The 27,848-nt window shown below is 40.0% G+C and overlaps 1 protein-coding gene across 1 annotated transcript in view; it reads left to right on the top strand.

The window, feature by feature from the left end:
* jarid2a (jumonji, AT rich interactive domain 2a) overlaps positions 1-27,848 on the top strand; it is a 288,957-nt gene that overhangs the window by 128,403 nt on the left and 132,706 nt on the right. The window contains 1 exon segment of the mRNA XM_052015784.1: positions 18,270-18,420. Within this exon segment, the coding sequence (XP_051871744.1) occupies positions 18,270-18,420 (151 nt within the window).

The raw sequence follows: 27,848 nt of genomic DNA, 5'->3' as shown, positions 1-27,848 counted from the left end.
TTGTTGCAGCTTCTCTCCACTAGACAGCAGTCCAGTCAAACAACAATGTTTAAAATGAGAAATAGGAAATTCAGGAAAAAAATGAAGTAGACCAGGCAGTGTTTAGACAGAGAAGGTGTTAATTATTCAGATCGATGACCTTCTGCCAGACAGTGTCAATCTTTAAAGGTCGGAGTGTGTATTTACTCCAGTGGTGCTAAGTATAGAGCTGAACGGACCCAGGGGGAACTAAAGTAGGATGGCAACAACCATTTGTATTTGCGTAGCACCATGCAACAAATGAAGCATTTGAAAGACTGAGGACAGAATGGGAGATGGACTTTGAAGGTGAGGAAAGATTGGAAGAAAGGATGCTCTTAACTACTCCGTGGGACAGTTGGTCACTTGGATATAGCACAGAATTGTGTAATATCTGTTGGAATGGTCACACAATTACAAAAAAATTCAGATACTGGAAATCTGAAATACAAACAGAAAATGCTGGAAGCTCTCGATCGGTCAGGCAGCATCTGTGGGAAAAGGAAACAGAGTTCTGAGACCTGCCATCATAGTAAGAAGTATGGTTTTGGGCAAAGAAATGAAATGGAACAGTGATCTTTGGAAAGATGAATTAGATTAGGTGCAGTAAATGCTCACTACTTCCAGGAGGTTGATAGTACACAATTAAGGCTGACATACCAGTGCAGAGTAGAGCAGTGCTGCATTGTTGCATCTCTTTTTTTGGGGGGGTGGGGAAGCTGGAGAAAGTAGAGAAGAAGATCCCCATGGCATTATTTAAAGAACAACAGTTTTCTTACTACCTTGGTCAAAATTTCTCTTTTGGCCAGCACTACCAACAACCAGATTAACATCTTATTTCTATTGTTGTGACCTGGGTGTGTGCAAAAGAATTGCTGCACTTTCCCACGTACCAACGGCCGTGCCTCAGAGAAATGAATTGTGTGAACGGCTTTGAAATACTTCAACGCAAGTAGAAATATCTATGGGGCATAGGACCCCTTGAGCCTGCTCCATCTTTCAGTATGTTCATAGTCAGTCCTGTTCCTCAAATGCAATTTCCTGCTCGATCCCCCATAATCCCAATTCCCTTTTGTTTCACTGTGTTACAGTGAAGCGAATCTTTCCTTTTTCCTTCAGAACTGAAATGGATGTTCAAAAAAAAACAATAATATTGCTTTGGGAAAAATTCTTGTGGAAAATATTGTAGCTGGACTTGTTCTCATGAGGCCTAGACAAGCAATCCAGAGGCAGAGGTTTAAGTCATACCAAGGCAGTGAGGGAATTTAAATTTAGTTAACTAAATAATGCTAGATTTTTAAAACAGGAGTATTAGTATTCTGACAATGGAACCAACAGAGTGTCATATTTTTAAAAAAAAATATTTGGTTCAATGATGGCCTTCAGAGAAGGTAATCAAGTGACTTGCCCAATTTGGACCTAGGTGTGACTCCAGAGCCAGAGACGTGGTCATAAAGTTGTATAGTGTGGAAAAAAGGTTCGACAGTCCATGCTGACCAAAATGTATATTCAAGTTAATTCCACTTCCCAGCACTTGGCCCATATCTCTCTAAACTCATGTCATCCATATACCTGTCCACATATTACTTAAATGTATCTAATGTGCCTGCCTCAACCACTTCCTCTGCCAGGGAGCTGGTTTCATATATCTACCACCGACTGTGTAAAACAAAAAAACTCGCATCAAAACCACTGTAATATTTGAAATTTCAATTGATATATTGCTTGACCTCCACATGTCAGGTACAGAACTGTGGGGAGGGGAATGCCTGTGAATGTAAAACTCAGTATGGTGCAATCACTGCACAGATGCCCCACTGTTGGTTACAGTGCAAGGGTGATTCCAGGAAAGAAGTTAAGAAAAGGGTACTTCAACAGGGAAAATACAATGGAGTCTTGAAAGGAAGCCAGTACTACTGATTTGTAACGTACAACCACAACCAGACGCAAAAGATAATCGCGCATTGTAGTAGTTGGATCTGAGGACTTGCGTGTACTTGTGCATATGACAATAAACTCGACTTTGACTTTGATTTTTTTCAGTCAGAGGTTGGCGAATCCATGGAATTCGTCGCCACGGAGGGCTGTGGCGGCCACGTCATTGGGTGCATTTAAGGCAGAGATTGCTAGGTTCTTGATTGGTAAGGGGGTTAAGGATTACAGGATGAAGGCAGGAGAATGGGGTTTGGGGGGGTGGGGGGGGGGGAAGAAAAATCAGCCATGATTGAACAGCAGAGCAGGCTTGATGGGTCGAATGGCCTAATTCTGCTCCTGTATATTTATGGTCTTTATTTTTTCCAGCATCTGTTTTCCTAGTGCAGTCCATTTCTGCCTTGGCCTGGATGTGACTTAGCCTTGTGCTGGCAGTCCTGTGGTTTTTATCCTGAGTAAAAGTCGCTGCTTCTGTCTTCCCGTATCTCTCAGTGCAGCTGAGGTACTTGCTCCAGTGCTATGGCTTTTCAAATTCATCTAATGCCGTCTGAACTGGAGCTTTAAATAAAGCATACAGTAATTCCGTTATCTTTATAATGCAGTGTGATTCGTATTACTGTCACGGCATCTGCTGAATACCAGTTAATAACATGCACCCTCACTGTTGTGCTTTATAAAGCAATATTTGAGTCGTTGTACAGTTTTGTAACTTGGCAAAGTGCAATAGGAAGCAAGATGTCAAAATCTCATAACAATCAATGCATTACTTTTGAAGTGTAGCCGCTGTTACATAGGCCAATATTGTAGCCAGTATCAGAACAGACTCCCACAACAAACATCTTGCTGGTGTTAATTGAGAGAGGAATGTTACTGTGGATATTGGAAGAATATTGTCCTCTGCAGACTGCTTTAGACTTTCTAAATGAGACCTACAATATCAGTGTAGTAGTGCTCATTTACAGTGGCATGCAAAAGTTTGGGCACCCCGGTCAAAATTTCTGTTAATGTGAATAGCTAAGTGAGTAAAAGATGACCTGATTTCCAAAAGGCATAAAGTTAAAGATGACACATTTCTTTAATATTTTAAGCAAGATTACTTTTTTATTTCCATCTTTTACAGTTTCAAAATAACAAAAAAGGAAAAGGGCCCGAAGCAAAAGTTTGGGCACCCTGCATGGTCAGTACTTAGTAACACCCCCTTTAGCAAGTATCACAGCTTGTAAACGCTTTCTGCAGCTAGCTAGGAGTCTTTCAATTCTTGTTTGAGGGATTTTCGCCCATTCTTCCTTGCAAAAGACTTCTAGTTCTGTGAGATTCTTGGGCCTTCTTGCATGCACTGCTCTTTTGAGGTCTATCCACAGATTTTCGATGATGTTTAGGTCGGGCGACTGTGAGGGCCACGGCAAAACCTTCAGCTTGTGCCTCTTGAGGTAGTCCATTGTGGATTTTGAGGTGTGTTTAGGATCGTTATCCTGTTGCGGAAGCCATCATCGGCAATTTCACAGACGGTGTGATGTTTGCTTCCAGAATTTGCTGGTATTTAATTGAATTCATTCTTCCCTCTACCAGTGAAATGTTGCCCATGCCACTGGCTGCAAAACAAGCCCAAAGCATGATCGATCCATCCCTGTGCTTAACAGTTGGAGAGGTGTTCTTTTCATGAAATTCTGCACCCTTTTTTCTCCAAACATACCTTTGCTCATTGCAGCCAAGAAGTTCTATTTTAACTTCATCGGTCCACGGGACTTGTTTCCAAAATGCATCAGGCTTGTTTAGACATTCCTTTGCAAACTTCTGACGCTGAATTTTGTGGTGAGGACGCAGGAAAGTTTCACTGGTAGAGGGAAGAATGAATTCAATTAAGTACTAGCAAATTCTGGAAGCAAACATCACACCGTCTGTGGAAAAAAAAAGCTGAAGATGAAAAGAGGATGGCTTCTACAACAGGATAACTATCCTAAACACACCTCAAAATCCACAATGGACTACCTCGAGGCACAAGCTGAAGGTTTTGCCATGGCCCTCTCAGTCCCCCGACCTAAACGTCATCATAAATCTGTGGATAGACCTCAAAAGAGCAGTGCATGCAAGATGGCCCAAGAATCTCTCAGAACTAGAAGCCTTTTGCAAGGAAGAATGGGTGAAAATCCCCCAAACAAGAATTGAAAGACTCTTAGCTGGCTACAGAAAGCATTTACAAGCTGTGATACTTGCTAAAGGGGGTGTTACTAAGTACTGACCATGCAGGGTGCCCAAACTTTTGCTTTGAGCCCTTTCCCTTTTTTGTTATTTTGAAACTGTAAAAGATGGAAACAAAAAGTAATTTTGCTTAAAATATTAAAGAAATGTGTCATCTTTAACTTTATGCCTTTTGGAAATAGGTCATCTTTTACTCAGCTATTCACAGTAACAGAAATTTTGACCAGGGGTGCCCAAACCTTTGCATGCCACTGTATCATTATGCATGACTCATTAAGTTTGTTTTAACTTTGCCATTAAAATTAATGCAGTGTATTTGGGTTCTTCTACCATGGAGATAACTTATTTGTTTTCCTTCTCCACATAATGTCACTTAACTTCCCTTGGCTGAAGTATTCAGTGCTTCTCAGCTGAGGAATTAAAAGGTCTTTTTTGCCTTAATTGCTCAACTATAATGACGCTTTTTTACTACTCTTTAGGATCTGTGGGGAAAATTATCCCAACTTCGTGCCAGTGTAATGCGAGTACCAGTGAGATTTTCAACCTGAGCTTGGCTGGGTGTTTCAAATTTCAGGAGAGCCCAGTTGAGCTCAAGTTCTGGAGATAAGTCCGCTAAGTGATCTATAACCCCATCTCTTTACAGTTGTATGAAGATGACCCTTAAAGGGCAAGCATTGTCTATGAATCACTGTTTCATTTGATAATGTGCTCTTGCTACTGTCTTGTAGGTGAAACTTGGACTCAATTTTTTAGGCAAACTGTTCATTGTGATAGTTATTGAAAGATTCGGTGGTTGGAGCTGCCTTTCTTCAGATAAGATGTTAAACCAGGATTCTGTTTCCTGTTAGAATTCCATGACACTGTGAAGATTATTAGGCATCGTGCCCACCTTCTGTCCAGACTCTCAGGTGACTTAAAATCCAAATGACTGAACACTGATTTCAAGACTCTTCTCAAAAACAAGCTGTATACAGATGGCTGCCATGTTTAGCTACTTATTTGTCACTACACTTGACTGTTTCATGCCAATTTTTATTGCTTCATTTGGAAAGGGCGTATATTTAATTACATTTATTAGATTATGAAGTATCAATTAAACCTAATTTCCTGTTCTTGTAACCTTGAGTCAGAATAGCGTTTTATATCTAAATCACCCAGCTATCGGTCAAAGCTTTTGGCTGCAACTTCTTTTGTTGCCATTAGCTTCACTTCTGTTAGTAATTATATACCATTTCTAAAACAAATGGCATATTTTGCCATCTAAGAGATTGCAGACAAATAATTAAATTAAGCATTTATTTTGTCATTTTTACCTATAGAACTTATTCATTTCTATTTGTCTGACTTGTCACAGGATTCCCATTTATATGGATTCTGTTGTTTAGAAATTTCAGGTTTGATGTGTGGATTATGCAATTACATCTGCCAACCAAGAAAAGTGGTTAGAAGAATTGATTCCTCCTGCTTTGGTTTTATTACAGATGTACACATGATTCACTTGTGTTTTGCAGACTTTGTATTTTGGGTATGTATTGGGGGAGGTGTTGTATGTATGGAGATTTTGGTACTCGGTTTTTAAACAGTTTACAGTACACTTAGAGACATTGGTGGGCATCGCCAGGTGATGAATTGTTTTCAACTCCATGTTGTATCGTGAAATGTGCTGCCAAGTTCTACTACCTCCCGGCAGCTGATCGTTGTTAAGTAAGCCATAGATTACTGCTGCAGCCCACAGTTTACCATCTTTTTTTCTAACCCACCGTTTGTGAGGGAGTCAGGCATTCTCCCCCTTGTGTCAAAAGGCTGCATTTATTTGTTGCATGATACTCAAAATCTTTTTGCAGCAAGCAAGAAATATGTAATAGCTTTTGCATTTTCCTGCCTGACAGAGGATTTACTGGATTTATTTTTGGAATATGAAATACAGTGCATTCTTGTGTTAATGGGTAGTTATTTGCTGCTTTATGGTTAATTGATAAATGCCAGATTTAAGTCCCTACATAGATCAGTTTATAGGAAGGAGACATTGTGGCTCCAGTTTGTGGCTGGACTGCTTGACGTTCCCAGTGACTGTCTTTGTCCTTGTCTTTATACATTTCTTCAAGTGACTCAGAAATTTGCATTAGTGTGATAGACATCTCAAGAATGGCAGATGTAAAATAGATTCATTAGAACATTGTGTGGTTCAATCACGTGGTGGTGTATTTATCTGCCAGTTAAGTATTGTTGATATGTTTACTGTGTAAAATTGATTTTGTTTTTGTTTGCTTAATGTTGTTGGCTTTGTTAGTTTCCCATGTACTTCGCTACAAGGTCCCTCTGCTGGCTTGAGTGAGAAGCTAACTTTATACAGATCACTTTGATCCCAGAACAAACCTCTGGGCAATAATCAGGGAGTCGCATGCTTCTTTAGCTCCAGAAATTAGGGAGGGGGAAAGTCAACCAGGTTGATGCGCGTCCAGTAACTCTCACCAGATGCACGTTAGTTGGCGGAAGTGGGCTCCATCACTTATGGCAGTGGTGTAGCTGCCTCCATTTAGAATGTGGGTTGTTTCCTCCTTGCCCTTGTGTGTGAATAAGATCATAAGGTTCAAGAACTGTGCTGTGGTGTCATACTAGAAAAGAGAGGGAGAAGTTTGGCCCTTATAATGGGGCACAGAAAGATGCAGGGATGCAGTTGTTACTAAATATTACTGAACTCTGTGTTTGTGTGTATGTATGTGAGACTTCCCAACATTTTTGTGCACTGCCAATACCACATTTCCTTCATGTCTGACTCAAAGCAAAACAGCAACAAATCAGAAATGAAGAGGTGTAGAACATATGAATCAAATACAGGGAAAGTAGCCAGATAGATTTTGTACATTGTGTGATAGATGGAACAATGCCCCTATTGTTTTGTTTTTAAAAAGCACATCCTCTGGCAGATCTCACACAGTTCCACGCACAGATCCAATGTACTTTTGATTTCACATTCTACTTTTATGACAGACCAGTAAGCAGCATGCAGGTTTCTGGAAAAGACTAATAATGACTAAGCATATAACATTCCTTTAGTACTGTATATAGTTTTAGCAATAAAAGGTGCTATATAAATAGAAGAGTGTCCTCCCTGCCCTTGCATTATCTAACCAGCCTGTAAACCCGATTTATTGTGCTGACACAGTTGGCAAGGAGAATATTGATGGAATTTTTTTTGGCTCTCAGAGTTGAGCACAATGCCTGTTTACATATGAAAACTGGATATTCATGTTGGGTTTTTGCAGCTGTGTGTTTGGCCTAACTAATTCGTGTCATATTTGTGTGCATGTGAATGAAGTTTTTTCCTCCTGCTCTCTGTCCCAATTTTTATTGATGCCCACCTATTCAGGATCCTTCAGATTGCTGAAGCTGTGTTTCCAACTCCGGTGCCCCATCTCCATTTTTAAACTGTTCTGTCAAAGCAGCCCGTAATCTGGTGCCGCCGCCTCCTCGCAGCCCAGCATCTCAAATGTATCTTTGTACTGCTGCATATCAGGCTTCATCCCAGGTAATCTCTCTCCCTGTTGCCTCAGAGTCCCTTCATTTCACATAAATCTCAAAACTGCATGGTTGTGGCCGCCTCCTCCAAGATTTTGTATAAATTCACCATTCTTTTGATTTTCACATTCTATTCCTTGCTATAAAATCCAGTATTCCATTGGTAATTTCTAATTTGCTTATTCTTCCTGACAATTCAATATTTGTTGATGCACCTTCTTACACCAAATGCGTCTAATGTTCAATCCTGCCCTACAATAAAACCCTATTCACTCAATAAGTTCTGCGTCTCTGTGGGCCATGCTGATGCACTGCATCTCAATGGTCTGGTTGCCCTATAAAGTCTAATTTCCATTCCCATTAATATGCCTTCTGAAACTGCTGATTCTAACAGTCCTTGGTGTTTGGATTTAAGATTTACCTCCCCGTGAAGCAAGAGAACCAAACAGGTCATGGAAATGCATCACACAAGTGGGACAGGAGCCCTGCTGACTTCAAAGGCTCGGTTGTTTTGAAAGAGAGAAATGATCATGTGACTCTTGAGTATTAAATTGCTGCCTTGTGATGAAAAGTTTGGATTCTGTGCCTGGCAGACCTCTAAATCAGCAAACATTGTAAAGGAATCATTCAACAGAGTTGAATGGAATTTGCACCATAAAATCTGATCATTTGGCCCAATTGATTGATGCTGTACATGTGCCTCCTCCCATCCTGCTTCACCTGACCCTATCTGGATAACTCCTACTCTTGTCTCCTTCACGTGCTTAACAGGCTTTCCTTGTGTTAGATAAGTTCTTATTGATTCTGGTTACCTCTACTACTCCTCGCAATAATTCAGTGTTTTATCTAAAAGTGCAAGTCCTTGACTAGAAAGGAACGGTGGGTATTTGAACCACTCACAAAGCACTGTGCAATGAAATGAATTTGAAGTGAATTGCTTTTCACGAAAACAAAAACCTATGAGAATAGATCATTGTGTTGTAAGCAATTTGTTGCAAACCCCTCTAATTAAATGTTCTAATGTTTCCTTATGAAGTTGGGAAAATTTCTAACTGAGAAGTTGCAGTAATTTTTAAATTGGATCATTTTCTTGAAAGCCATTTCAATAACTGTGCACTAGTTTTGATCTAAGATGTTAACCCAGTTAGAACAATGCTCTTGTGCTAGGGAAATGTGTGGTCAAAGGTGGTAATTAATGGTGCAGAGTTTGAGTCACAATTATAATTGGGCTATAAATTGTGCTTATCTTTTAGAAGTATCTTTTAGATTGTGAAGTAACTTGCTGCATATTGTGGTTTGAAGCTTGTACTGAGTTATGTTTGCCTCCATCTGCTAGTGAGAAGCAGACTGTAAAATGTTTGTTGTATGTATCTCCTGTAAATCATGTGAAACATTAGAGGAAATCTTCTGGACACTTGCAACTTCATCTTTCATTAATTATATGGTGGCTTTGTGAATTTTCCATTTTGTTTCTTGTTCACATTCTCATTTAGAGTCAGAACAACAGAACCCAAGAAATGGGAGCAGAAGTAGACACTATGATTCCTCGAGCCTACTGTGTCATTCAGTCAGATCACGTCCAATCTGATCTTGGTCTCAGCTTCACTTGACTGACCCGGAGTTCAGAAGTCTACCTACCTGAGCATCTCCATCTTAAATGAGTGACCCCTTATTCTGAAACCATGTCCCCTGGTTATATATTCTTCCACAAAGGGTAACAGCCTCTCAGCATCAACCTTTTCTCCTCTCAATCTCACCTCATAAAAGTTGGTTAAGTCCATAAACTTCCCAAATGTGGAAAGACGGGATGGAGAAATATGACAAGTGTGGGTTTTATCTTTTTTTTAAAAAAGCAGAAGGTTTGCTTTGGCTTGTTTCAATACAAAGTCTTGTGCTGGATATTGAGTCTGTATTGTTACGTCTGCATTATTGAATGATATAGCCCAATTGTTTTGCTCAATGACCAGCTTTCTCACCCCAATTTCCAAACTTTGTTTCTAAACTCTTTCCTCGAGTATATGCAGTTTCTTACTCTTCATCAGTGGAAAAATAAATTATTTGACCTTATTGTTAACAAATCTATTTGGGATTCGGATAAAAACAATCAAATGGAGTTACAGTTCCTGCAACCATGAATGGGATGGTGGAAGCAGTCGGTAGAGAGTAAATGGCTGACTCCAGTTGCGTGGAAGAGAAGCCTCGGCCTAGTTTCTTCGGCTCAGTCTGGTGACGATGCTTTCCATACCAGTGCTTCCAAGATGTCTTCTTTTTCCTTTATTTGTTGCTTCTCCCTCATCAAAGTTGGTAGGGATCTGAATGGCATCTGTTCCATTTCCTGCACTGCTGCTCCCAGTCCATCTCCTGCTTCCCAGAGCAAGATTAGGGTCCTTGTTGTCCACACCTTCCACCCCAAACTAGAACCAAGGAGAGTTTCCAATGCTCTGAATGGCTAAGCAACAAAATACCATACAGCTGTTATGCATTTCTGGAGGGGAAAGATGATTTTTTTTTAACTACTTGAGGTATGTACCATAAAAGGATACATTTGCATATAGATGAACACATTGAAGCCTTCAAATTTTTCCAAGGGGAAAGATTTTATCGGAGGATGTCATATGACCTGCAGTGAAACAAACTGAAAGGATTGTACATTAATTAATGTCTGCTCACACATATCCTTGTTCTTCCCTGGCCACTGATGGATTTCAGCTGCGCATTGTGTGAGCAGATTAAATGTTGCAGTGATTGATAGCTGGACCAAACTCTTAATTTGCTGATCAGTCAAATGAGGATCTGGTTTAGATTTTTCTCTTAATGACTTTAAGGATTAAGAGACTGAGGAAATGACACCAAATGATCCCTTGCAGCTGAAGATCTTAACCATGGGTACACAAAGTGCTCAAACTTTGATCCTGCACAAAAATCATTTCCCTGCAACGAAACTGGGTATTTTTGGATGTACCCAGATGTAAAATTTGAAAAGAAAATACTTTAGTCTGTAGCAGTGTTGAAAAGTTGCACGTAGCTTCATTCAATTGCAGTGTGATTTTAAAAGGGATGGTGGAGACTAATTATCTGTACAATCAAAGTTCAATTTGTATACTTGGATTTGACAATTGTCAATGAGGCTTTTGGATTTTTAAATTGCAGTGATATCTTTGTTATCTTTCAAACAGGCCACTCCTAAAATTCCACTGTATGCTAATGTTTATAAGTTCATTGTTCAAAAATAAGAAATCAAGTTATATCTGTCCACCCTGCTAGAAATTATTCAGTGCTCCTGACCAGTATGGATGGTACTGAATCTGAATCAAGATTGGGGGAGAGAGGGAAACGTGTTTAATTTTGGTGTTTCAACTAGGATAGTACTTAACCAGTCATTATGTAATAAAAAAGAGAAAGGGAGAATTCAGCTATGTGAAAATTCGGACAAAATTGTGCATTGTTTTCCAGCAGTGAATATGATTTAACCTATTCCTCTTGTCCAACCACAAACCTGCATTTTTCAGTCATTTCCAAAATGTTGTTGTGTTGATCAGATCTTAATTGGATATTTTAGCCATTTAATCTGACATTCTAAATTTATCTCAATTGCACTTGGAAATTCACTGGCCGTGATCATACTTTAAATTGTGGTAGGCTATTTTTGAAGTCGCTTATCATGTTTCTAATCTTGTAGATGAGCCTTTTGGGAGCTAGGGTTTTGTCCAAACTAACAACATTGGTGTGACGGATGACAACGAATTCAACACTCGGCTTCGCAGTGTGGTTTCTCTGTTGAGCTTAAATGAGACCAGGCCTTTAGGATGGGTGGTAGAGGAGAAAGAAATCTGACTGTTGCATTGCAATTAAGGCACCAGTGGCTTTAAGAAAGCAGCTGAGTTTTATTAAAATTCATGCAATCAGCACAAGGCAAACCACCTGTTTTCTAGTGTGGAATACGAAAGTCAGAAACAAGACGACAAACTCTGACTTTGTATAAAGGAAATTCCCACTTAATAACCGCACAACGAATTGCTCATTCAGATCTCAGGGCAGGGGCAGCTCAGCAGGTCTCGTGTGGTTTTCTGCAAGCTGGTTATTTTGGTGTAACGTTTCTCCTGCTATACTTTTAGCCACATCAGCTACACTGTCATGTTCTCTTCCTGAAATCCCTTGGCTTGCTGCTGCTCTCTCTGCCTAGTGATATTTCTAAAAAAAACCACTCAAGCCACAGTTCAGTTTTTCTTTTATTCCATGTTTGTTTCTCGTCTGAAGTCTCTTGGATTATGTAGAGTAAAACTCTGATAATCCACTGTCTGATTGTTTGGAAATTCCAATGGTTGAGCATCTGGTGTGTGTTTGTTGGGAATGTGGGTAGATTGTGGCTAAAGCCATGGTCCAGACTGTATGTCTTGGCTTGTTTTGCCAAGACAAAACGTACCAGGTTCAATTTCTGCTCCCTTTTAAACTCACTGGGTTTACTGACAAATTTATTATACAATTGTGAAATGGATTGGGGAGGCGGGGGATAGAATATGTAAAATAAGCATGTTTAGGTATTAATAGAAGCAATATGCAAAAGTGGAAAGCCTGCTAGTTTTGACCTATCCACATTTATAGGTCAACATTCTTCCAGCTAAGAAGAACAAAGATGTAGATGTGAAGATGCTGGAGTGTATTTGTTGACTACACGTATACAAACTTCTCCAGGCATGTGCAAAAATAAGGTCAGATTGGATCCAAGATCCCTGTCTTGCAATGCACAAGTAATGATCCTGAGAACACAAATGTCAGGGCACTTTCTATGAGTGAACTGGCCATTCTCCAACTGTCCTTCTCAGTTTCGTACAACCCAGCATGTGAAGGGTCTGGACCCAAAACATTGTCCATTTCTCTCCACTTGTTTAACTTGTTCAAAAATTACAATTTTTTAAAAGCATATTTTAAAAATACCTACTTCAATAGCAATCTTGTTACCTTGTTATCTCTTATGGCTTTTACCCTCTGATTTCCAATGGTAATTTCAGAACACAGCATTCAAATATCCAGCAGGGCTGGGTCACTTGGCCCCCTGCTCCACATTTAATTTGTCTGCGCTGATCTGACTGTAACCTCAGCTCTGCATTCCCTGCCTACTCCTGGTAACCTTTCACCCCCTTGCTTATCAAAAATCTACCTACTTCTGCCCTAGAAGTATTCAAAGGCTCTGTTTCCACCCACTTTTGAAGAAGATATTTCTAAAGGGGCACAAATCGGGGGACTTATTTTTGCCTATTCTGCTTTAATTGGCAGATTTCTTGTTTTTAAACTGTGACCCCTGGTTCTAGATTCTCCCATGTGAAGAAACATCCTTGCTGCATCCCCCTCTTTCAAGACCCCTCTAGATCGAGAGGTTTGCAGTGATGCTTCAGTAATGACTGTGTCTGGGACTTTTCCAATCAAAGTAGGGTATTGTGCTTGTAACCCATCTAATCTGCTTGTAACCCATCTAATTTGCATCTCTGCAGTTAAACTGCTGCTAATGAGCCAAGTTGTTTATTGCTGATTACATTCATTGTGTTTTACTTGAGGGGAAAAGATTTGCATCTTTTGTGCTTTTGAAATGAAAACATTTGAAATGTATTTGTGGTACGATTGAAGATGCAGTAGTGAAATTTATGCAGAGCAAATCCCCACAATCAACGACAGGATTTTGGCCAGGATATCTACAATAGTTCCCTAGCCATCTTTAAATCTTTTGTGTCTGACAATCAGATTAGTTTTTAACATCTCATCCTAAAGAAGGCACCTCTCACAATTTAGAAGTCCTTCAGCACCACTAGTGGTTTTTATGTTCAAACTTTCAGAAAGGCTCAGATGGAAAAATTCTCCTTCCTGGGAAAATTTTACCTTTTCAGCCTTGGTTGACTCTGGTGATAAGAAGTTAAGAATGTGATGAATAGTAGAAGCTAAAATAAAACAGGAAAGACCTGCTTCTATAGTGTTCCATGTTCCTTTCCCATCAGTGAACTAGTCTGGAGATGGGATTAGTTCTTCAATGGATGGGCTCAATGGCCTCCCACAGCTATACAGAGTGAGAGAGCACAGAAATAGACCCTTTGCCCTACTGAGTCTGTGCTGACCATCAAGCACCACTTTTACACTAATCTCCCCTGATTTATTTTATTTTTCCACATATTCCCATCAACTGCCTCCTAAATTATACCACTCACCTACACACTGGGGACAATTTATAGTGGCCAGTTAACCTACCAGCTCGCACATCTTTGGATTATGGGAGGAAACAGAAGCACCCAAAGGAAACCCGCGTGGTCACAGGGAGAACATGCAAGCTCCACACAAACAGCACCTGAGGTCAGGATTGAACCCAGGTCACAGGAGCTGTGAGGTAGTGGTTCTACTAGCTGTGTCACAGTGTCGTAAACTTGTATAATTCTATGTTGTAGCTTTCTGGAGGAACTGGCAGCTAGTTTCTACACAGCAAGTTTCTTCAGTACAATAACGATGCAATGATCTTTCATAGGTTTTGTTTGAGGGATAACTATTGACCAGGGTCAACCGACCTCATCCAATAGTGCCAACAATCTCTTACACCCACCTAGACAGGATCATGGTTTAGCATCCCATTTTGGACACTGTTGCACCTGTAAATATTGAAATTTGGAAGGCATTTTAAATGTATTGGCAGCAATCATCATCAAATCCAATGCTGGAATTTTGTATCCTGAACATAACCCAATGCATTTTTGTGTGCAAGGGCATCAAGTTTGGGTCAGTCAAAATGACGGGTATCCTGGTCTCAAAAGTCATCTCAAAATCTGTTGGGTCTGTCAATATCCAATGGAATTGAGGCTGCTGATCACAGCATCTGAGGAGGATGTACTACTTGTACTTTGTGGAATAATTTGCAGTCTCTAGATGTTGCCTACATTCGCTGAAAATTATTCAGCGTTTCATCTGAGGCCTTCAGGTTATAAATTCAAACAAGCAAAATTGCTTTTCTACACACAGAGCAACAGCAGCTACCATCCTTTAAACAATGTAATAGTTGTAGACTTTGTTTTTTATTCCTCCATTGGTTTGAGCCCTTTTGTCAAACACTGCAGAACTCATTAAGTAACTGTCGCCTCTTGCATTGCAAAGATGCTGATTTAAATGGAAAATTTCTGACTACCGTCAAGTGTAAGGCTTTATTGCTTCTTGACTAGAGTGTGCTGTTTTTTTACAAATCTTTTATTTAAAGAAAACCTGCTGTGTCTTTTTATATAAATACTCTTAATGCTTTTGAGTTATCCACGTGTCCTGAGCCAGGTTTATTCCACTGAGCCAGAATAAAAAAAAACCTGTCTATGATCTCCAAGCCCATCAAGGCAAGTACCTACATGTCGACCTAGGTTGTAACTAGGAAATGACTGATTAGGAAATGATGTGGGGTGGGGGGGGGGGGGGTGGATGCTGATTTGCAATGGGGAGATGAGAATGTTTTTGGCTGGTGGTGTTGCATCTGTGGAAATGCTGATTCAAGCAAACCGAGTTTTGCTAATGCACTTACAGTGGGTGTATACTGTGTAGCCTTCCCACTTGGCAGCTGTACAGCATTTGAGGAATTCAAGGGCAAGAAACCATAACTAATGACTGTAAAGCCCATGTGACCACAGCATAAGCAGCACGTTATCACTGGAGTGCAGAAGTGTTTGGCAGAGTTCAGTGTTGATGTTGATGTGCCTTTGTTTCTTAATGTTCCATGCAAAGTCTTGGCTGGGGATAACTGCACAATCCTCATCAGCACAAATATTTATTCTGAACAGGTAGCGTCAAAAGCTGTGCTGCAATTAAATGCTGGAATGCAGATATTACTGCAACACCTTCCTTTTGTTAATTCCACTCCACTCAGGATTTACAAAACCATGTTGACGTGCCAGCTTACCATTTCACTGTCTGGCTAAAATAGATGTGGTTATATTCTCCTGGTGTCCTGCCTCTTGATCCAGTACTCCAAGTCACATGTTTTGGTCCTCTCTCCCTCACCTGCACTCCCCCACTGCGTGAATGTTTAGCAGTTAATTTTCTACATTTGGCATTGCTAGAAGGGAATATAATTCAACGGTTGTCTCCCATATCTTTTAGTTACTTTACCAATTTTCTGCTCCCTTCTGAAGCTGCTTCTTGTGGAGGCTGTTCTCTATGCGACAGCAACCCTTGGTGCTTTCTCGTTATAGCTGTTCATCAGTGTCCAGTTGGTGCGTGATACCAGGTTGACTGATTTACTTTAAAAGAAATAGCGCACAGATTATAATGGAAGCAAGTTAAAGTTGGGTTTATTGTCATATGCATAGGTACAAGTATGCACAGGTGCAATGAAAAACTTGTAGCAGCATCACAGGCACATAACATCAGATAAGCAGCATTCACAAGAAAAACATAAATTGTACAAGAAAAAAGATAACTAGAATTTTTTTAAAAAGTCCATTGTAGTGCAAATGGTCATAGTATTGCTCTACTAAGGTAGTGATTAGGGTTGTGCAGGTTGGTTTAAGAACCGAATGGTTGAAGGGAAGTAGCTATTCTTGAACCTGATGGTGTGGGACTTCAGGCTTCTGTACCTTCTACCTGATAGTAGCTGCGAGAAGATGGTATGGCCCGGATGGGGGATATTTGATGGTTGTTGCTTTCTTGAGGCAGCACCTCATGTAGATACTACTGATGGTGGGTTCTCCTGCATGGTACCTCCTGAAGCTATGCTGGTCACCTGGAGCTGAGAAACCTATTACTACCTAATCATCCTGGTTGGATCATTGCCTGTCCTTGCCCTCCATTGGGCCTTGTGCAACCTTGTTGGAGGTGGGGGAAGTGTGGTGATGCGGCTGAAGATCAGGAGTCTATCTCCCTGGAGAATTTCTCCTACCAAACTACCGGTGCTTTTTGGGCTATGATATGGTGGTGTATATACTGATGGTGGGGAGAGATGTGCCTTTGATGTATTGGGCTGAGTCCACTACACTCTGCTGCTGCTTGTGTTCCTGTGCATTCGAATTGGCGTACCAGACCATGATGCGACCAGTCTGGATACTTCCAACAGTACATCTGTAGAAGTTTGTTGGAGTGTTCCTTGACTGTAAAGGAGTACCTAAGAACAAGACAAGTAATTGGGATCTCTTGATCTGTATGGTTTCACACAACACCAGGCAGTGTAGGATTGTTGGTTACTGGGACAGAAATCAGTTCACAGCAACCTCTCTTTCTAGATCTCATTTGTGCTATTGGCTATTTAATGTGGAATTACTAAAATTAGCTGTTTGTTAAATGTAGCTTTGAATTATTTATGTAGAGTTAGATATGGTATCTAATGAACAAATATGTGTGTATTGTAGATTAGTAGTCCACACTCTGTGCTCATCAGGGGTTACAGAGTGCTTTTGTTTACTCACTGCCATTTGTTCATAGTGCAATGTTTACTTGTTTAATACAGGACTGGTAAAAAGGGCCAGGCTCAACTTCCATGGTTGAAGGAACTAAAGCCTATATTTGCAGTACTTTCTGTTTTTGTTGTTAATCAGCAGATCAGGCAGCATCTGAGAGAGAATGAGCTGATGTTTTGGGTTGATGACCCTTCACCAAAATTGGATAATTTATGGCATTTTTGTTTTTATTTCAAATTTCCAGCGTATGTAGTTTTTTTTTCTTTTTAACTAAAAGCTTTAATCCTGGTTAAGATGGTTTGTAATTTGGTTTTGTATATATTGCAGCTGTATTTCATTTTTGACTTTAAGTAAATGAATCTTTATCAGTGGATTAAAGGAGCTAAGATCCTGTGTGGTATGTGAATTTTTTTGGTTTAAAACTAATGCAAAGCTTGGTTTATCTGTAACTGCAGGAATGATATAATGGGGAGCATTTGTCCTGTCTAGAATTGTGAAAGGTTACAAAGGACTAATCTAAAGAATTTAGGTTTGTACACTCCACAAGAGCCCAAAAATGTTCTGATGGAGGGAGGAGGAGCTCAATTTATCAAATCTGCAATGGAATTTGTGCTACAAACCATTTGGTTTAATCCCACTCTCCTTGTTCGATGTATATTTTAATCTATTTTCCGAAAATTCTTTTGAGAGGGGAATTGGGTTAATGGGTTCTGCCTCTCTAATGATTTATGGTAGAGAATTTCAATTTCTAACCACCTTCTCGCTATAAAAGTTTTTTTTTGCCCACTCTCAACTTTGTGGTTTATATTAAACTCACTCACTTCATCATTTTGGCAACAGTGAAAATAGTGACCACTCTTTTCTATGTCTACTCTTAATTTTCAAGGTCTTTATCAAGTCATCTACCATTATTATAGAGAAACTCAACCACTACTTTTGAATACTTGTAATCCCTCATCTCTGGTTAAATTCTTGTGAAGTTATGCTGCATCTTGCTCTGTTTCTCACAGGAGAGGGGGTGATATTTGAGACAAGTTTAACCACAATTATGTTACACAAATGACATATTAGAAAATATTTCAGATGTATGTCTATACTTGACCACAAGATTTCAAATTCAAATTGACTCGCAGTGTGCAGTTTATGCAGTTGTAAGATGTCAACACTGAAACCTATTCTGTGTTGTTCTTGTATTTGCAGGACTACGATGATGGAATTCCGTGGTCAGAAGAGAGAGTCGTCCGAAAGGTCCTCTATTTGTCGTTGAAGGAATTCAAAAACTCGCAGAAGCGACAAAATGGTGACATCAATGGGAGCAGCGATGAGAAAACACATGGGAAAGATTTTACTGGTAAGTCACTAACTATGTTGGTGAGCATCACTCCAGGTTAAATTGCTCTCAGTTCTGCCAATTCAATGAAATTCCAATAAAATTACTTGAGTTCTAGCCAACTTCGCAAAGGATTTTGATTCAGGTTGACCAAGTTTGACCTTTTGTATGTTACAGCACTGGTTTTATTTGTAAGAACCAGTTAACAAGTGGCCTCTGCAGATTTTTACATTGGCTCTTGAGACAGAGTAACTTGTTTATACGATTCTCCAAATTCCATGGTTCATTAAAAAAAATAGCGCTGGAATTACTTGCCCTCTACAACACAGGCCATGGGCTCCAGTGGACAGTTCTGTTTGTCCTTGTGGCTCTGCAACTTATTCTCATACACATGCCCGTCAGCTCCCCTATGATGCTTTTGCCACTTGCCTCTGCTGAGGGGTAATGTACTGCAATCACTTAACTTACCAGCATGTGTTTAGAATCTTAGAAGAAATTGGAGCTCTCAAAAAAAACCCATGCATTCTCCAGGTGAATGCTCAAAACTCCACACAGGGCAGCATCCGAAGGTCAGGATTGAACCCAGGTTCTTGGAGTCCTGATTCAAGTGTATTATGCTGCACTTCTGCCCTGAATTAGACTGGTTTCATTCAACTTTTGTGGACCAGCCACAGAAAGTATACCCTCTATGTATTCCAAATCCTGGATTGTACTGGTTATGAGTTCTGGTGCAGGGTGTGAAAAAGAGAATGATTGTTGTAGAAACTGCAGACTTCAGCCGTTACAAATAATTGGATAGAATTCATATCTAAAATGGAAATGATAGAGGCATTGTGAATCCTTGTATCTTTCTCCCCAACCCCTCTAATTCTCCAGGAAAATCTGCAACATTGACTCTCCCAGCACTAATGTTTTGGTAGCTTGGGGCTGCTCTTCTGCCGTGATTTTTTTTGTGTTGATGTCAAGGATGACTGTACCAATTTATATATGTAAATGAGCTTAATTGGCTAGCAATTCCCTATAAAGCTGAAGTACCAAGATTATTAAATGAAGGTTCATTGTCGACCCAAAGATGCATTTAGTTAGGAAACAAGTCTTCAGTTTTTTTTTATATCAGCTACATCTTTGCCAGTCGAGTGGAATCTGTTAAAATCTGTGAGATTAAGTAAAATAATGCAAGAGTGCTATTCTGAGAGATGATTATTTGGGTTCTTCTAGGGCAAAGCACCGACAAAGGTGTTTTGCATATTTGCTTCATAAGGAATTCTAGGACCAAAGAAGTTTAGGATTAGGACATTCAGCCCATTACATTTGTGCAAGTCTTCGATGCAGAAAAATAAATATTAATCTCTCTATGTATTTTTGTAATTTATTCTGCTTAGTTGGAAGATTTTCCTTTTTTAAAAAAGATTGCAGTAATTGTTGCTCAACTATTCTCAGTACATGTTCCAATGTACAAGAGTACATTTTTTCCAGCACTTTTCATTGTAACCATTTTAAATTCAGAGTCCTTGTGAAAGATTTTCCAACCAGAAGAAATAGTCTTTGCCTCTCCCTTCAACAAAGAGGATTTTAAAACAGTAAATGCAATAACTCAATCAACAATAACACCTCCAGTAACCTGAACTGAGTATTTGTGTCTGTGGCTTGTTATACTTCCACTTCTCCAAAAGTAAGCTAAGCAAATGCTACTTTCGAAGAGGAGTGCTGTAGATGCTGGAAATCTACAATAAAAAGTGTTGGAAGTATACAGCAGACCAAACAATAGCTGTGAAGAAAGAAACACAGTCATCCCTTTATCTCATTAGTCCCTATGAGAATTAATCAATGGCTTTATTTCACTGTGGTGACCATGGTAGTTATGATAGATCTTCAAGCAGCACATTGTATTTTTGCATAAGATTACCAAGGTTAAGAATGTGCTAAACCTTGCTTTGTCAGTGGTTCATCGTGATTGCCTTAACAGATATTTAATACTACACCAGTATTTTTGACCTCCATAGTTTCAGTCCCTTTTGTTTTGAAAACCTGCTGCAAAAACTTGTTGCAAAGATATCTCCCGCTGCTGGCCCTTTTCATGTTCTCTGTGCTATCTTCCTCTGGGGATGTTTATCTCTGCTGCTGATTGTTTCTAGTATTTTCTGTTTTGTTTGATGTTTCCAACATTTGCAGTATTTTGCTTTTGGATTAATGATTTAGAATTGGTAACCTATTTTTGTACATCAAATTTGGGTGGGCATCTAGCAAAATTACAAAAGCAAATTACTGTGGTTGCTGGAAATTTTAAAAATAAAAACAACAGGTCAGGCAGCATATGCAGAGCACGAAATAAAGTCCATATATCAGGTTGATGGCCATGCAGACTGGCAGATCATAGTAAATGAATCTTAATGTTTGAATGTGAAGTGATGCACTTTGGTGGGAGCAATGGAGACAAATCTGCAGTCAAGAAATTCAAGTGTGTTAGAATTGCAAAGTGATACAAGTCAGCAGATCCAGTTGAACAAACCATCACAACACTGGATTTTGTTCAAAGGGAATAGAATCCAAAAGTTGTGTCGGTTTGTTCGACTTCCATAAGATGCTGGTCATACTGTGTTGTCATGTACAGCTATAATCTTCCGTACCATAAAGTGGACCTAACTGAAGAGGGGGCAGAAATGTTTATAAGTTAACAGAACTGAGAGAGTATAGTTAAGGGGAAAGACTGGACAAGTTATCTTTTTTTATTTTGAAAAGGGAAGATTCTGAGATGATCTGATGGAGGTCTTAAAAATTATGAATGGGTTGGACAGGGTAGATGTGGAGAGAAGGTTTTCATGTGTGAGAAAATCCAAGACTCAGTTGTAAATTGAAAATGCTTGCCAATAATTGCAAAAAAAAATGAAGGAAACCAGTGTTGTTGTCAGTGGAGCCTGCTATCAGATCAAATGCTGAAGCAAAATGCTTCAGAAGGAAACTAGATCGTTGTGTGAGAGCAGACTGTGATATGGCAGCTGGATATGGGAGAAGGCTAATGCAGTATGGCTGGGTGGCTTGTTCCCTGTGCATTTTAAATGTGTATTTTCTAAATCAAATTGGGAGTCTTGGAAAATTCCCTAGTCTTCAGTGCTTGCATTTCTGCTTCAGGTAGGATGCTTTCTAACTTAAATGCAAACCTAATAGATTCATTTCGATTTTTATCAATTCAGATTAGTTTATTGTCATATCCACCAGGGTGCAATGAAATTCCTTGCATGAAGCTCGCAGAGTAACACTGTACATATAGTAATAATAAATATGAACAATAAATACAGTGAGCACAAAACAACAGAATGATGCCAAGATTGTAGTGCAATCTGAAGTAGTACCAAAAGAAATACTAAAGTGACACTGGAATGGGAATGTATAATTTCCTCTGTCCTGAGCTACCTGACATGAATTTAGAAAGTGAATTCCAGTATTTCCAAGGATAGTAACTGAATCTGAACCATTAACCAACTTAGATGCAAGTTTGCTTTAAGCAAACCTTGCTGTGAGCAACCTCAGTTTGATTATGTGAGAGGAAGGATTTTTGACTCTTTTGGTAAGATCACAAAAGTGGGGGTAGAGATGTGATCTCCTTCAGAATCCTTGCCCATGTGTTCGATTTTCATCCATCACTACCTAGAGGGTCTGGAAGACAGATTATATACAGTATAATGGGGTGGCAGAGGGGGACAAGCATTGGTGTTCCATTGGCTATGGAAGGAGTCAGTGCCACTGAGGCCCTTGAGACTGATGAATATGTTCTATGGTGTTTTGGAGCATGGAAGTCAGTAGATTGGGGGTTCTGTGGAGAGGTGGCAGGTGGGTTGATGATTCTTGGGGATGGAGGTGTTTCTTCTGTTCTCCAGGTGTGGAGAGTGTTGCTTCTCTGCTTAAGAGTGCTCTGAGGCACCTCTGGCTGGTGACTCTTGGGTATTATGTCCCTGACCCATACAGGGCTTGGCATTTGGAGGCTGAAGTTGAGAGGGTTTCAAGCCCAATGAGTTGCAGTCCCTTGCTGCCCCTCAGCAGGGTATTCCCTGCTCCATGGGCTATGTGTTGACTGGTTGCTCCTGTCACTGAAGAGTATAAGCATCCAGCTCCATTATACTGTTGCAGTAATGCTTAAAAGCTGCATTCCTGCTTCGTTTTTCAGGATCTTTCTCTGACAGTAAAGGTAGACAAAAAAAAGTGATCTGCTATCTAGCCACACAGTAGAACACAATGTTATTTGTCCTTGCCTAGTGCAGTTGCTCTCTTTCTCTTTCTCTCCCTCTTTTTTTTCCTCTTTCTCTCCCTCTTTTTTTTCCTCTTTCTCTCCCTCTTTTTTTTCCTCTTTCTCTCCCTCTTTTTTTTTCCTCTTTCTCTCCCTCCCTCTCCCAACTCAATGACATACTGATAATTTGGTATAGCCTAGCATTCTGTGTACATCAGTACGGTGTAAATAGTTCCACTGAACTTTTGGAGGTGCCTTATTTTTTTTAAAAAACATCCTCCACTTTAAAGTCTCTACATTGTTTTCTCTGGAGTGTCAGAGACCGAGGGAAGAGCTGATAGAAATTTATAAAATTATGAGGCATAGAAAGGGTAGACAGCTGGTATCTTTTTCCCAGGGTCAAAAGTCTAAAACATGGAGGACATGCATTTAAGGTGAGAGGGGCTAAGTTCAAAGGAGGTGTGTGGGGCTGGTGTTGGGTGTGCTGCCAGGGGAGATGGTGGAGGAAGATACAATAGAGGCATTTAAGAGGCTTTTGGATAGGCAGGGAATGGAGGGATATGGGCCATGTGCAGGCAGAAGGGAATAGGTGTCATTAGCTTATTTAGTTCAGCCCAACATACTGAGCTGAAGGGCCTGTTCCAGTACTCCTGTTCTATGTTCTATTATTTAAGCTGGAGTGTAACCGTGTTCATTTGTTCACACGGTAGTGTTTTGGGGTTGGGAGAAGTGTTGCACTTTTTGCACTGTATTTCCATGCATGGAGCATGAATATTGAGGCAAGTTGGTAAAAATGCCTAGAATGAGCTATTGATTAAAAAAAATTGGATCCAAGCCCAGTGGATAACTTGAGTTGCAGTCCAGTTAGGCATCCCTCTTTGCAAAAGCCTGGAGTTCACATTCAGCATGGAAACAATGATTAGCCATAAAGTTGAAAGTATAAACCAGGTAAAAGTGCCCTTGATTCATCCTTTAGGAACTGATATTTCTTCTGTAGGTTGTGTATACTCAGCTGTTATGTTGCTATGTTGAGTATGTCACCAAACAAAGCCAAATCCTTTTGATTAATGGGATGTAATATCTTCTGTGCCAAGAAACTGAGGTGCGGTTGTACTCTTTAATCATAAGCTCTTTTCACCTGCAATCCTGCATGCACATAATCCTGTTCTTGGTATTATAAACTATTCTGAGAAGAGTGCAGTCAAATGCACATAGCAACTGAAATTGAATGGAGTTACTTAAGGTGTGATCGTGTGAAATCCAGGGAACAAGTCAACTACCTATTCCCTCTGGGGTCGACATCCTCACAAAAAAGAGGGAATGAGGGAGGAACTGGAAGAAACATATTGGTGCTTTAAAAACACTAAAACAAAATCCTTATTTTCCTCAATTGTTGAAATAATATTTTCAACAAAGAAGGTGGTTTCAAGTGCTCTTGGTAATTTCTATGACTGTCCAATTTTAATTGGGGTGGGTGGGTAATATCTTAGTACATTAGCTAGGATCAAAGGCACTCTCTTCAGAGCAGTTGTACCGGTAATGACCAACAACCAGACCGAGATTCTTATATAATGAAATTTTTGAGTGTCATAAACTGCATGGTCCTAGAGCTTTTGTTTGTGGTATAAAAGATTATTCAAGGGTAGTTTTAATTTTGCTCACTCATCCTCTGCGTAACCTGTCCATTTTGGATTTCATTGCAGTATTGTGAGGGAGGGGGAGGTGGAAGTCCAGTAGATGAGTAGATTTTAAATCTCATGGAGAATTTCATGCCTGTGTTGCTGCATAATTCTTACCGTGACTAAGTTAAAACTCAGTGTGATAGCCATGAAGAAGAGTAAGGAGCAAATGTGAATACATTTTTTTCCTCTTTTTTTCAAGGAAGTTATTCAGATTCTTTTCAGCATTCTCATTTTATGATCCTCCATGTTTGTTTATATTTTGTTTAACCTTTTTTTTAAGGTGTGTATGTATAATTGTCCTACAGAATTGTTTTGTATATTAAATCCAGTTAATACTTCAACCTGGAAACTGCAGAAGAATGGGATTTTCTGATGAATCGCTCTGGTGTCGGGTCTTGCTATGATCTATCACTTGTTAGATGCCTTCTCACCTCCTGTGGCGCTGGAATCTCAGCTGTATCTTATTCCATTATGCCATTGACTTGCGTGCAGAATGAGTTTTGGTAGCTCTTGGTCAGGTATCTAAGAGGATTATTTATTCTATTGCCCCACAGGAAAAAATATAAAGACTGACATCTTGCAACTATGAGTCCATGCAGCTTTTTCATTTGAACTTGACATTGTAGTGGTAATTTGAAGATGGGCTTTGCCTTTCCCTACCTCTCCTCTATTGTGGAGGTAGGCTGTCTTTGAGTAAACCAGATGCAGTACCCTTCCAGTGTAATATTTGAGAGTTCCCATACTCTTGGTATTACCTTATGCGAGAAACTAGTGTGGTGTGTGCTGCTCCAGTGTGGCGACTGGCCTATATACAAAGATCCATGAAGCAGTATTCCCACTATACAGATCCTGAGGGGTCTTGACAGGGTGGAGAGGATATTTCCTCTTGTGGCAGAACCTACACCTGGGAGTCACTGTTTAAAAGTAAGGGGTTACTCATTTAAAACAGATGAGATTTTTTTCCTCAGAGGGTTGAGAGTCTTTGGAACTCCAAACCTTAAAAGGGGTGGTGGATGCAGGCTTTGAAAATTTTTAAGGCAAGAGTTAGACACTTGATAAGCAAGGGAGAGAAAGATTACCGTGGGTAGAGAGAATGCAGAGTTACAGTTACAATCAGATTAGTAGTGATTTTATTATACACAAGCAGGTCAAGGGGCCGAGTTGCAGTTACAGTCAGATTAGCCATGATCTTCTTGTACACTGGAGCAGATGGAGGGGCCAACTGGCCCACTGCTCCTAATTCGTATCTTTGTTCCATATTTCCCTCTGGTGTGGAAAGTACACCAACCCTTTTATTCATGTAAAGAGCTGCTTTCATGGACTGTTACTGTTAACGACCACTATTTTGTATATTTTCTTTAATGTAACATCACTGAGCTCCATACCTACTGACTGGGGCTCTACAGTGAAAAGCCACCTGTCCGTCACCCTCAGCGCACCCTATGGCAGGTGGGTAGAGGGGAGGTAGAAAAGCCGTCTGGGCGTCATGGTTGAAATATGCTGCATCTCATGCGGGTGAGTTTGACGAGAACACCCAACTGCTGAAAGAGGTTCATTCACTCTCGTGAGTGCCTTTCACTTTGAGCCTTGCGTAAGCTCGTGGAACTCTGTATCAGAGCAGAATGGAAGAAATCATGGAATGGAATGGCACAGTACAGGAGAAGGCCATTTGGCCCATTGTGCCAGTTACATGTCCTACCCAGCTCTTTCTCTCTGCCCTTGCCTTTGTTCTCTCGTTCCCTAGATTTTTATTGCATTGCTGTGTTTCTTTCAGTACATTATAAATTGTGCCTGTTTATACTTTGGCTCAGTGCAAATACATTCAAGTGTGGTACATCTTGCTGATGCAACAGTATATCAGTCTGCCCATCAACCCCTCCTCACCTGGATCCACATCACTTAACAGCTCCTGCCTCGCCTCTCTGCCTTGCCTCTCTCCCTCACCTCTTTATACTTGTACTCTCCCTCCCCTTTACACCCTCAGGCCTGATGCAGAATTTCAACCTGAAATGCTGACCATCCCTTTGCCTCCACAGATGTCATCTGACCCACTGAGTTACTCCAGCAGTTTGTTTTTTTTTGCTTTGTAATTTAACCCCTGAAACCCCTAGGAAATCTGCTGCCCAGGTTCCTTGTATTCCAAACTGGTTTTATGTAGCTGCTGCACACCTCTGTACCCTCCTTCAAGCGTTCTGTTCTGGCCCTCATAAAGCTAATGTTTCTTTTGTTTTAATTGATTTGACTATTGCAGGTTTGGTATTTTGTTTGCATCTCTTTAGATCCATACTTAGCTTACAGTCTATGTCAGATACTTCGATCTATAATTTTTGGCCTTGTGTTTACTGCTATTAAAAATCCTGCTGCTGCAGTTTTGATTACTTACTCTGTCCCAGTCCATGTTACTGACTCCATTACATAATTGGCAGGTTTAGTTGCATGGTTTATTATTGTGATGTCCAAATCATTAATGGTATAATGAATAGTTGGAACCCCTGCACAGATCATGATGGGATACCAACAGATGCTTTCCAATTTGACTAAAGACACATTTTCTCTAGCCTGATTTGGTGCCAAGCTCGTCTCCCAGCCAGGACAACAATTTCCCTTTGCATCTATAAGATTGTAAGTGAGAGATGTTTGGAAGATTAAGGCTAAGATATCTATAATTTCCATGCTTTCTTTTAAAATTCTGGGCTGGAAACAATCTGATCTTGAGGATTTACCCCTAAGAAATTAAAATATTTTTGATCATACTTAACATAAGTAAGTTCCAGCCTTGATGTATCATTAGATTGCTGGGAATGTCTGGCGTATCATCCTCTCTCAATGAAGACTGGTGGAAGGTAGTAGTTGGATGTCAGTAAAATAGATTTTTCGGGTCATCGTAACGTAGCCACTTGTGATTCAGTTGGTTGCACGTTTAACCCCTGCGTTGGTAGGTTGTGGGTTTAAATTCCGGTCCAGAGACTTGAGCACAAAATTCAAGGATGGAACTACAAGCAGTGTTGGATACTATGCCTTGTAGGATGTGCTGTCTTTCAGATGAAGTTGAGGCTTTATCTGCCTTCTCAAATAAAAGTATAATTTGAAGAGGAGTTTAGCCAGTAATGCTTTGCTGGGCTTTATTTATCCCTCCATTACTATCACTGAAGCCAATTGGGCAGTATGAATTTGCTGTTTGTAAAAGCTTGGAGCCCAAATGTTCTGCTGCCTCTTCCAGGTTATAATAATGATGACATTTTGGAAGTAGATTAACAGTGAATTGCTTTAGGGTGTCCTGAAATCATTAAAAGCACTATACAAATCCAAGTCACTTGATACGCACAAGCTTTTGTTTTAAAGAAGTCAACTAAGAATTATTTTACTTGTCCATTTTTCAGGAAGTGGGCAGTGCACAGCAGGCACTTATTGCCAATCCCTAAATGCCATTGCACTGAGTGGCTGGGTCGGCCATTTCAGAAAGCGTATGAGCCAACCATATTGGTGGGTTTTTGAATTTCTTCTAGTTTTCATACTTCGTATCTTGTACATGACATAGGATCTAT

Source organism: Pristis pectinata, chromosome 5, assembly GCF_009764475.1.
Source record: "Pristis pectinata isolate sPriPec2 chromosome 5, sPriPec2.1.pri, whole genome shotgun sequence".
Lineage (NCBI taxonomy): Eukaryota > Metazoa > Chordata > Chondrichthyes > Rhinopristiformes > Pristidae > Pristis > Pristis pectinata.
This window is presented reverse-complemented; position numbering and strand designations above follow the sequence as displayed.